Source organism: Arachis stenosperma, chromosome 9 (assembly GCF_014773155.1).
Source record: "Arachis stenosperma cultivar V10309 chromosome 9, arast.V10309.gnm1.PFL2, whole genome shotgun sequence".
Lineage (NCBI taxonomy): Eukaryota > Viridiplantae > Streptophyta > Magnoliopsida > Fabales > Fabaceae > Arachis > Arachis stenosperma.
Genome location: NC_080385.1, coordinates 16,073,258 through 16,085,223, shown reverse-complemented (window position 1 = coordinate 16,085,223; position 11,966 = coordinate 16,073,258). Strand labels below are relative to the sequence as shown.

Below are 11,966 nucleotides of genomic sequence, written 5' to 3'. Positions count from 1 at the left end.
TTAATTTCTTAAAATTTAATAAATTAATCTCTTATCTTTTGAAATTTGAGAGAATTTAATCTATAAGAGAAAAAATTAAGGACTTTGTAATTAAAAAAAAAATACTGAGCTAATACAGTATTTTAAAAAATAAAATTTAATTTTTAAATAATTTTATTAAAACTAATTTATCTAATATAAAAATTATTACAAATTATTTTAAAGTAAGACTACTTATTTTAAAAGGGAGGATATATAAGAGTAACAATTAAGAATACTTGTTCATCTTTTTAATTATCTATTTAATTGTTTTTTTAATACTTAACATATAATATTTTTTAAAAACATAAAAAATAAAAGATTCAAAACTTTTTTCAAGGAGCTAAAAAAAAAGAATGAATTAGGATATTCACATCATTTTTTAATGTATGATAATAAAGGACCCGTTGGCTTCAAAATTAAATAACAAAGTACCCGATCCACATAAACCGATCCACGCATGGCAGCTTTAGAGTTTTAGAGACTTCCAGAAACAAACAGAAACCTTTGGCACTCAAAACTGGAAACAATTGCAAGTTAGAACTTAGAACACACTAGTGACACTACCACACACACTAATCAAGTCAGAAAATCACTCTCAAACTCCTTCAGTAACATAAATATCACATTTGAGATTGCTTGTTGCGATGTCGAAGAACCCCAGAGAGATAAAGCTTCTATGCCCTTCATTGTCAAAGGTAGCAAACATAATTGCTTGGGACGAAAACAAGATTGATCTTGGGGCCATAGCAAAAGCCTTTGGGATAGAGCCGTCAACGTTGAAGCTCAACGGTCACTTCATAAGCAGAGGAGTGGACCTTATTTCTTGCTCTGTTACTTGGAAGTCTCTCATATCTTTTTTCTCTTCTAAAGGACTCTCCACTGGGAACAACCTCGGTGATGCTCTTCTTGTCACCGGCAAGTTCTGTAAACTTGCCAACAAGCGTATGTTACTTTCCTTTTCCTTTTCTTTTTGATAATAATCAATTCGTTGCTTGAGTTCAACCGCTAATCGATTCGGTCTACGAGGTTTCAAACCGATCAATTTGTTTAGTTTTATAACCATAAATCAAATTAATTTCTTATAAATTCTGTCTTGACAATGTGATGGTGACGATGTCTTTTAGCAAAAATGCTACGTGTACATTAAAATTCAGCTGATAATTAAAAAATCAACTACCAAATCAGTCAGCATCAGTTTATTTGTGGATAAATACTTGTGTAGTTTATTATCTTTGGTAATCTGTCTGTTTAACTAGGATCTGCATTGTTATAAATTGAAATTGCAATCCATAAGTATGCTTTTTCGCCATCGCTCCATATTTCTGCTTATATACTCATGTTGTGACTCGCAGGAGAACATGAACCTCAAGATTTTGAAAATGGGAATGGTAAAGTGATTGAAAGTGAGAATTCTTGTAGTGGAAAAAGGACTCGATTGGAAGCTTTCAACTTGCAATGGAATAAGAAGTTGAAAGATGGCAACTCAGGTATGTCTCAGGAGACTTGTGGAGAATAATATATGACTAAGAATTGGGTTGATCTTTTCTTTTCAAGAACCAAAGAGCAATTGAGTTAAGTAAATAAATAAAATATTTGGATGATTAGTTCAGTACGAATTATGTTTGACCATGTGATGGTATATTTTCAACTTTTCTTGTGACTAATTTTGTTTAAGCTTTTCTATTTACTTTACAAAAAGGTGAGACTTTGGATGACCTATGCTGCAAGAGAAAGCAACCGTTGGAAGGTTTCAATTTATTTAAGAAATTGAAGAGCGATAACAAGAAGTCAGGCATGTTCTTGTTCTGATCTGCTTTCTCCTCTCTGTCTTAACTGGCTTACTTTTTCATAAAGAGAAATTCACCAGGGTTGGTCATATCTAAATATAGGGTGCATTTGTTTTCGTTTCATATGGGCAAAATATCAATCTTTTAACCAAGAAACAAATGTCAGTTTTTATTTTTATATTTGACCCGTAAAAAAAATTCTGCTTTTCATGTCTCCACCTTTTAGAACAAGTAGTACACTAAATTTGTGTCTTAAGATACATTATTTCGTAGCTTCAGCTCCAGACATAGTTTTGTTTTTGTTTCAATGCTTATATCATGCCTCAACTACTAAACTTGTAGCATTGGTTTCTTCCCCAAATGTCTAATAATGCATTGTCTCATACTCTCATGGTTGTGGCAAGCTTCATCTACAAAAGCCTCAATATTAACACATTTGGAGGACTTCCTGCAGGACTTCCCCCAGATACTCAAGATAAAGGGGATAACCTCTCCGGCGGCATTTCTCGCAGCCCATTCACATGCAGTCAGACGAGCAAGAATCAGAAGCGGATTAGAGATGATGATGATGCAATTGTAGCAGCTCAGTGCAAAAGGACGAGATAAATTCTGTGGGTTTCTATACCTCTTGATACAATATATGTTTATTAGCAGTGGACTGTTTTTGCATAGTCATTTTTGGATGCTGCCGTTGTATTTTGTTACGTGAATGCTGTAAATTCTCTCTCTCTCTGAATGGTGTATATAAATAGATTTTATTTTAATTAGAAAGATTTTAAATTAACATCTAATGGTGTGCTTCACATCATTTGTTAATTTTGTGACAAAATGTGAAATCAATGGAGATTAAACATTGATTACTCAAGCTTTCATGATCATATTTAAGAAAAAATTGCTTGCCAGATATGGGAAACATTACCCATGATGAATGACAACACTAGTACAAAGAAGCAAAACAGCAAAAAAGGTAGTGTGACTTCTACTTTGTCATAATAATCAAAATTAACATCAATCGTCAAAATTTTGATACAATCAATTTGGTGATGTACAAACGTTAACTTGATCAAACAGAAACATAGATATATGAATGAAGTACATTTAGCAGTGGAAGTAAAGGCTTGTAATGTACATAATTTAACACCGAAAGTAGTACCTAGTTATGAGTAGTATTGCCATGCAACAGCAATTCCTGCAACTAACAGTACTCTAAGAATCAATTTTGGGCTAACGAGGGATGATGACGACGATGATGATGGCTGAGAGGACACTGATGATCTCCCTCTGAACTTGGAAGATAATTTACCTAGTACTCGATTAAGAAGCGCGTCTTTCTTTCCGCCTACAAATAGAAAGATACAGACACATCAGAAACTTTAAGCAATAATTACACACAAAAATAAGAGGCGGATTGGGAGAAGTAATATAGAAAGTTAGACATGTAAGCTGTAAAATGCAGTATGAATATAATAAAAGTGCAGGTGTTGCAATATTTAAGACGGGTTTCACTAATTATTACGTTTCCTTATAACTAAAGGTTGGCACTGATCACTGATTCCAGTCACAAACACCTTCTCTATCAATGGCAGTAAGCATATTACATCCGTTTGATCCTTCCAAAACCCAAAATAGCAGAAGCCTCATGCTCTAGGGCATCATTCTTTCAAAAAAAAAAAAAAAAAAAACGCAACCCTACCCCCCCCAAAAAAAAATTAAAAAATAATAAAAGGAAAAGCAAAACCCCCGCATTTTGTGGCTCTTAAGCCACATCGCCTATCATTTTATCAATTACACAGGCATGATTTGTAGAGGGCTCATCCATAGTTATACGAAATTACGTTACTTGTGTCTTAGGATGTAAAAACTAGAAAAGTTGAGTGTTACCTTTATCATTCAGGCGCCTTTCCTCCTCTCCAACACGTCTCCGGAGTGCATTTAACAAAGATCCAAAATACAATGCAAAAACTGTGCATGTAATTGTTATGACATTATAAGGCATACTGAAGTCCGGGGTTGTCAAGGGTACAAGCAAAACTTCCGTGTATGAGATAACAGGACTCCTTTCCTGCATTATAGATTCAGAATTAGATATGAAACAAACGTTTTTATGTACCAGAGTCAAGAGTGCAATTCAATTAACCTGTAACTTGGACAACATTGGGGTCTTGCTTAGAGAGTTATCAGAAAATTGCAGGCCAGCATTGAAGTCAGGAAAGCTTATTATTGCTGATGGAATGTCAAATCCTTGATTAGCATCTGGAGGGTACTCATCAATGTGCAAGAAGCCCTATTCACACCAGAAAAAAGCAGTCAAAGACCAAGTTTATCTAACCATGAAACTATTGTTTAGAATTCATCCATCCTAGAAGTGTCTAAACTGAAAAAAAAATCAAGTAATAGCTTCTACCAACTTCTGAAGTCAATCAAGGGGGACACACAAAATACACTACTTATGCCCATAACCACTATGTGTTATGCTCTACTTGAAGTATATTTAGGTACTTTTGTTTATTTATATATTTTTCATGCGCTACAGCTATCCCTACTGATTAAAGATTCAATCAATTATAGAAGTCGGACATTTTAACCACCCAACTGATCGGCTCCTACAGAACATTGCACAAATGCATTTGATGACAAAGCTGAGATAAGAGATCAGTTCCAATTATGAAAAGTTACATTATTAAAAGCACATAATATATTGCATTCATTCATTACATTCCGGAAATCCGAGCCTAATTATTTACCAAGAAAAATAATCATTAATTGATTTCCATATTACAATTTGGGTTTTTTTTTTCTAATTTAACTTGCAAGGAGGTTGATGTATGTCAAACAACAAAATGTGAGGCAAAAACTCAGAAGAAAAATAAACATTAATAAAAATATGAGCAAACCTTATCAAACTCTATATTCAATACTGCTGACTTAACCTCACAGGGCAATTTGAGGACCAGTTCCATCAACCCTGGTGATACTTTGTCTTCAGAAGGTGAAACACGCATTCTCTCAACAAAGTCTGTGAGTACTTGAGGCTTTTCATCCACAAATAATTGTAAAGTGTGATAATACACCTTAATATACCAAGGCACAATTTGAAGAACATTAACTTGAAAATTACATCTCTGGTCAACATAATTGGCTGCAACTAACCCTTGAGCAGATTCTGTTGACTTCATGCATATTGCAATGGCACCCCTTTCGTTTCCACTGCCCATTAGAAACCTACTGGCATATAAAGGCGCATGTGGGGTTGACCAAATAACAGGATGCTTCCATGTAATGCCTAAATCAAATTGCTCACTGTCTTTGTGCACTTTGATTGGATATTCATACAGAATGGAGGAGCTCTTTTCCACCTCTTTAAGTACCCTGTCAGGATTAACAGATAATTCAAAGCCAACATTCCTTCCAAAATCATCAAGATTTGTGCCATTGGCAGCAAATGTAGCAGTACTGCTCTGGAGATTCTCAAGTTGTGTAACCAGACCTCTCTCAACTTGGAGATAAACATTACTTGATTTGGCAAGAACACATTTTCCATTGATTTTTCTTCCAAATATTGAACTCAGAGACCAACTTGGTTGCATCTTTGCTTCACTAACATAATTAGTACCACCAGTCAGAATATTGGGATGAAGTACAACTGTAAGTGTTTGCTCTAGAACAACTCTTGAATTTTTCGGATCTGCACCAGTCTTGGCTTGTGTTAAATGCAACCGCTGGGAGTGATAAAAGCTTTTGTATATAGACGGTCTATCCATTAAGGCAGAGAGTCCAGCTTTGTCTCTACAAGGGAGGAGTTTTAACCAAGGTGTAAGGTTCTCAGTGCAGACAGCTTCTCGTGGCAGAGTCCCATATCTTAAACTACCTAAAGCTGACTGAAATGTCCATTTTGGAGCAGAATAAGTGGTGGAAGACTCTAGGAAGTTGATTGAAGCACAAAACAGACCTGACAGTGCATGGGTTAAATCTTTCCAAGAAGCATCAACTTGATGTGGAGGAACATCAAAGACTGCCCACAATTCAACTCCAGGAGGCTTTGCATTATGGCTTGATATTGGATCAAATCCACCCCACCTTTCATAGTTCCACCGACCTTGTGTGAATGATAACTCCATGGCTTTAATATGAAATTTCTTAACCTGTCCATCCAACACTAATTCGCATGTTATTTAGTATAATCAGAAAAATAAATTGAAATCAGAATGTAAAAATAAACAACAGTTGGTAGAGACATGCTTCTGAAAGGAACAAACAAAAGCATTAAACCATAGTATAACCAAGGTTCCTTAATATGATGTCAATTGCTTTAACGCTTAATGTTTTAGCAGGTAAAGTTTGTGTTGTAGTTAGAGGCACAATACTTGGTATCTTACATTACATGCATTACTACAAAAAAAATAAAATAATAATAACCATCAAAATGAACTTAAATGGCCTAGAAATAGAAAAAACAAAAAAGCATACAACTTTAAGCTTGTACTTTATATATGTAAACGTTTTTGTACTAATTGAGGGGCTATCTAAGTGACTCTCAGCTCTTCCACATAATGACATGATTCTTCAATAACATTGCAGACTCAAAGGCACTTCTAACATCAACAAACTCCAAAATTTCCCTCTGCTCCACCCAAGAAATGTCCCATTAGTGAATTTTCTGACTTATATAACTATGTGGAGCATAAAACACAGGGCACTCACATCTTACTATACTTAATATTACAAAGACAATATCAAGCAACTAAAACTTTATTCTCTATCCTTAAAGCTAAGATAAGTCGCTGTCATTGTTCTCTCCCTCTTGATTTTCACCTTCCAAGTCTCTTTGTCAAATGATCACTCATATGCAGGGCATGTTCTCATCGAACAAGAACACCGGAACAGTAGAAGCAGAACTCTTGATTCTCTGCACACTCTATCAGATTATTGCTCAAGTTATTTGTTTTTGTTACTCTTTTTTTTATCATAAAGAAGCTAATTTGACTCAACACAGAGAAGATAAGGACAATACATAACCAAAAATACAGCTTTATAAATAATCACCAAATCAATTATTCACACTAACGAAACGAGTAAGCTTGGCAACCTTTACATCAAGCATTTAATTTTTGACAAACTTCAACAATAGTTACGTGACGTAGAAACTTTCAATAACTTGAGTCATCAGCATCAGTATCAATAATTCAATATCAAAATCCCAGCAAAAACTCTCAAAAAATAAATTTTTGTTATATCATTATAGAAAGAAAAGGTAAAGAGTGGAAGAAGTGAGCAGGCACCAGCTGAGCGATGGATTTCGGGAAGAGGTGATGGTGACGGGCGAAGGAATCGGAGAGAGGAGCCTCATTCTGGAAGTGAAAATGTGAGAGCACTTTGCGATCGGGCAACGGCTTCAGTAGCAGCTCTTCCCAGAACTCTTCTTCTTCTTCTCCCGAACCATTAGATGCTGATGCCGATAACAAGAAGATCGAGAACAGAAAGAGCAGAAAAAGAGTCCCTTTCCGAGAAAGAAGAGCCATTTGCGATGCGAAGCTACACTGAGTCACTAAATTCTATAGTGATTCCGCCATCAACACCACAGTTGTAGTGCTGCGGCGGCGACGGTGGCCGCAAACCTCGAGTCACCACGGCGGTACGCCGGCGGGAGGCGATCCAGCTGACTATTTGCCGTTTTAGGTGGTGGCGGTGAATGATTCAGTTGCCTGCCTTCGCACTTTACGGCGGCGATGGATGGTGGCAGCGGCGGCAGCGTTAGGGCAAGTGAGAATTAGACAGAAAAGTGAAGGGTGAGAGACTGAGAGTCGGAGAGCGAGAAACGAGACGAACAAAGAATTTACGAGACAGTGGGAGAGCCGTAAAGGGTGTTTTGGGGTTTTTACTTATTTTTGCGTTTTATGGGGATTGCATTTTAGTATGTTACGGGCCGGGGCTAATATTTTTGGATTAATGCTCTTTTATTGGATGTTGGTGTGTTTTGCAAATTTCTTGGAGCCAATAATTTACAGGGGACAAATTGCTTTAACAAGAATGCAAGATTTTTTTTAAATACAAAAATATAATACAAAGGAGACGTATTATATTAATTTAATATTAAACTGATAATATAAAAGAGGTGTATTGTCAGTATATAGAAAAAATACTTTGAGTATTATAAAAGGAAGAACAAGTTTATTAGATTGAGTATGAGTATGAGTGTGAGAGTGTTTTATTTTGTTGAGAGAGTAAGAGAATAAAAATAGAAAAAAGTGTTAGCTTAAAAATATATTATAATGATCAAATTTTTTTTTAAATATTTAAGAGTGAATTTTGCATGTGAAAATTTATATGATGTTGTTATTCTTTTTGTAATAATATATGAAAAATTTAAGAGTATATTTTATCAATATGTTGATAATTAAATATTAAAGAGAATCATAAATATTTTATATAGTCAACCTGTTTTAGTATTGGTGGTTTCTTTTAATTTTAAATAATGTATGTGGTTGACGATACAAGTATGTAAGGAATGTTTTCGATCTACCAGCAAATACAGGCACAAGTGTCAATTATCGAGTTATATGTTGAGTTTAAAGAATTAGTTGAGATTGATTTATCGGTGCCTAACATTGACTAGATGGTTTATAACACTGAAAATGAAGAAGAATTTGAGGACACTTATCATATTATTGTTGGTCCAATTGAAGATATGGACGAAGATGATATCATAGTTAAGCGTGACGTTACAAACGTGACAAATGCACTAACAAACCAACATCTATCTGAAAAACCTTTTTTTATGCACATTTTGAATTTAGACGCTATAAATATACCAAAATTTTTTGAGTTTGTCAATGTAAGTAATAGTCTTTTTTATTGTTATTAATATAATAATAATTATCATTAGCCTTTTATTGTATTAATTTAATACTAAACTGACAATATAAGAGAGTGTATTGTCAATAGGCAAGGAGCGAATTGACATTACAAAGGGAGTGCATTGTATTTTTCAGATTAAAAAATATACCTTGAATATTATAAAAGGAAGAAAGAATTTGTTAAATTGAGTGTGAGTGTGAGAGTATTTTATTTCATTAAGAGAGTAAGAGAATAAAAATAGAAGAAAGTTTTAGTTTAAAAATATATTATAATAGTCAACTTTTTTTCAAATATTTGAAAGTGTGAGTTTTATATGTGAAAATGCATATGATGTTGTTATTTCTTTTGTAATAATATATAAAAAATTTAAGAGTATACTTTGTCAATGTGTTGATAATCAAGTATTAAAAAGAGTCACGAATACTTTTTATAGTCAGTCTGTGTTAGAATTTGATGGTTTCGTTTAATTTTAAATAATGTATGTGGTTGACAATGTAAGTATGCAAGGATCTTTTCGATCTACCAGCAAACACAGGCACAAGTGTCAATTATCGAGTTATACGTTAAGTTTGAATAATTAGTTGAGGTTGATTTATTGGAACCTAATATCGATTGGACAGTTTATAACACTGAAAACGAAGAGAAATTTAAAAGCACTTATCATATTGTTGGTCCAACTAAAGATGTGGACGAAAATGATATTATAATTGAGCATGACGTTGCAGACGTAACAAACTAATACATTAGCGAACTAGCCTTTTTTTCATGCACCTTTGAATCTAAAAGCTATATATGCACCAAAATTTTTTGAGTTTGTCAATGTAGGTAAATAGTCTTTTTTTTTTATTATTAGTATTATAATAATTATTATTATCCTTTTATTGTATGCATTATTATTATTATTATTATTATTATTATTATTATTATTATTATTATTATTATTATTAGTAATAGTAGTAGTAGTAGTAGTAAGTCTAAATTATTTTTTATTATTATTGGTGTAAACCTTGTTATTGTTACAGATGGTGAATTTGTCATCGGTATAGAGTTTAGTTTTAGAGAAAATATGACTGCAGCAATTAAATATTATATTATTTGTAAGTGTGTGGATTATCGAACGGATGAATTTGAGCCAATCACATTTTATGTTAAGTGTATACAATATAGAATAAGTTGCGAATGACTTATCAGTATTAATCTTATTAGGAGAAAGTTTTGTTAGATTATTAGGCGGTACAATGATAGTCACACATGCATCAGAACGACAATTTTTTATGATCATACTAAACTAAATTCAGACATAGTTGTAAAAGTGATAAAGTTACTGGTTGAAATTAATCCATCTTTAAAGGTAAAATTTATAATTGTTGAAATTCAATCGAAATTTAACTATACGATAAATTTTTGCAAAACATGATTGACTAAATAAAAGACAATTACAAAAGATTTTGATGGTTGAGAAAGTTTTTATAAAATTTTGTCGTCATGGTTTGAAATAATGTACAAAAAAAAATCCATCGGCAACAGTCAATATCAAAACTGCACTAATATACTAAGAAAATAAGATAGTCCAAAATATTAGAATATTGACACATTTTTTTAAGGAGAATGTTTGATTAAAAGACATTTAAAACTTTTTAGTATTGAGATTACTTGCATACTATTTGATGACTATACTAAGCAGTTTTGTCCTTATGTTCAAACATATTCTAGAAGTTTTTCCGATATTGTGCTTCAATTTGTCAAAGATAAGATCGTTGATGATTAATTTTCTAAAATCTATTATATATCTTTAATTTTATAATTAAAATGTGTCATATATTATTCTTTTAATATAATTAAATTTTTTTTTTAAATTAAGGAATTTTTTTTTTTATTAATTTTACAACTAAAATGTGCCACATGTCACTCATTATAATTGAAATTAAATCTTTCTCTCCAAAATTAAAAAATTCTTCCATCTTTCTTACTAATTTTACAACCAAAATGTGTCACATATCACTCTCTCATTGCAATGAAAATAAAATATTTTCCTCCAAAATTAAAGAGTTCTCTCCTCCTCCATCTTCTTTTTTCTATTTCTCTCATTTCTTCAACCACTCTATCTATTTTATATATCATTATTAATATCAATGACTAATTTGACAATCAAAATATGAAACATGACATTCTTTAATTGCATTAAAATTAAAATTAAAATATTAAAATTGAAATTAAAATATACATATATTATGTATCATATATTACTATTTAATTTAATAATTAAAATACTCTCTTATTAAAATTGAGAGAAAATATTTTTTTTCAAAATTAATAAACTCCCTTCCTAAATTCACTCATCTATCTCTCTCCATTTTTCTATTTCTCTCTACTATTTTTACTCTATATATAATTTATATTTTATATTAGTAATTTGACAAATTAAAATATCTCATCCGATATTTTTTTACAATTAAAATAAAATTTTTTCTTTTAAAATTAATAAACTCTCACTATCATTCTTCATCTTTATCTTTCTCTCTCTTTTCTCTCATTCTCTATTTTTTCTATCTTTCTCTTCTACAGAAAACAAAATTAACAAAATAATATAATTTAAATAAAAAATATTATTATTATTGTTATTATATATATAGTTTTTTAGTTTTTTATTTAGTTTTAAATTTTTACCGCTTATCTTTCTAATCTATATTATCATTTCTCTTCTTTCAAATATTTATTACATATAATTTGGATACAAATGTTATAATTAAAAGTTAGAATCAAGATTTAATTGTTTTAAAAAAATTAATTTTGAGTTAATTTTATAACTATCAGTATAATTTTTTTATGCTTAATTATAATTTTATATATATAGAGAAAAAATATTATTTTTAAATAGCAAGTATAAAAATTAATTATTTCTATTTGTACAACAGACTTAACAATTAACACTTAATTAAATGTAAAAGTATACACGTTAAATAATTTTAAATTTTAGATAACAAATATTAATATTAATTATTAATAAAAAATTAGACTTTTTCATATAAAAATAATAATTAAAAATCTTATTATTTAATTTTTTATCTATAGATATCTGGGTCTTTTTAGTCAGAAACTTTTGTTAATCTATAAATTTTTTTTATAAAAATAGTTTGATTTTATAAATTTTTTGTATTACGCATAATATATATTTTCAGAACAAAGTAAACCATAATTTTAAAAAATTTATATTCTCGTAATATTATTACGAGCAAAAATACTAGTAATTAACTATTTTGGACACTCATCTGTCATATAGAAACAACCATTGATAATGCGAGT

General features: G+C 31.3%; 2 protein-coding genes across 2 annotated transcripts; one reads left to right on the top strand and one right to left on the bottom strand.

Annotated features, from left to right (window-relative positions):
- Positions 1-486: 486 nt before the first annotated feature.
- LOC130951479 (uncharacterized) lies at positions 487-2,554 on the top strand. Its single transcript, XM_057880135.1, has 4 exons — positions 487-963; positions 1,374-1,508; positions 1,721-1,813; positions 2,263-2,554. Exons 1-4 carry the CDS (start codon positions 666-668, stop codon positions 2,412-2,414), a joined length of 678 nt encoding a protein of 225 aa, XP_057736118.1. The 5' UTR covers positions 487-665; the 3' UTR covers positions 2,415-2,554.
- Positions 2,555-2,766: 212 nt separating this feature from the next.
- Positions 2,767-7,639, bottom strand: LOC130951733 (uncharacterized). The gene is made up of 5 exons (XM_057880441.1): positions 7,088-7,639; positions 4,703-5,950; positions 3,946-4,092; positions 3,690-3,870; positions 2,767-3,147 (listed from the first exon to the last, which is right to left on the bottom strand). Exons 1-5 carry the CDS (start codon positions 7,325-7,327, stop codon positions 2,966-2,968), a joined length of 1,998 nt encoding a protein of 665 aa, XP_057736424.1. The 5' UTR covers positions 7,328-7,639; the 3' UTR covers positions 2,767-2,965.
- Positions 7,640-11,966: the final 4,327 nt, after the last annotated feature.

Excerpts from the sequence above, each read along its gene's own strand:
- LOC130951479 (XM_057880135.1), top strand. The coding sequence starts at position 666 with ATGTCGAAGAACCCCAGAGAGATAAAGCTTCTATGCCCTTCATTGTCA. Across the intron at positions 964-1,373 it reads CTGTAAACTTGCCAACAAGC|GAGAACATGAACCTCAAGAT; the intron begins GTATGTTACTTT and ends TGTGACTCGCAG. Across the intron at positions 1,509-1,720 it reads GTTGAAAGATGGCAACTCAG|GTGAGACTTTGGATGACCTA; the intron begins GTATGTCTCAGG and ends CTTTACAAAAAG.
- LOC130951733 (XM_057880441.1), bottom strand. The coding sequence starts at position 7,327 with ATGGCTCTTCTTTCTCGGAAAGGGACTCTTTTTCTGCTCTTTCTGTTC. Across the intron at positions 4,093-4,702 it reads TGAATATAGAGTTTGATAAG|GGCTTCTTGCACATTGATGA; the intron begins GTTTGCTCATAT and ends TGGTGTGAATAG. Across the intron at positions 3,148-3,689 it reads AAGGCGCCTGAATGATAAAG|GCGGAAAGAAAGACGCGCTT; the intron begins GTAACACTCAAC and ends TTCTATTTGTAG.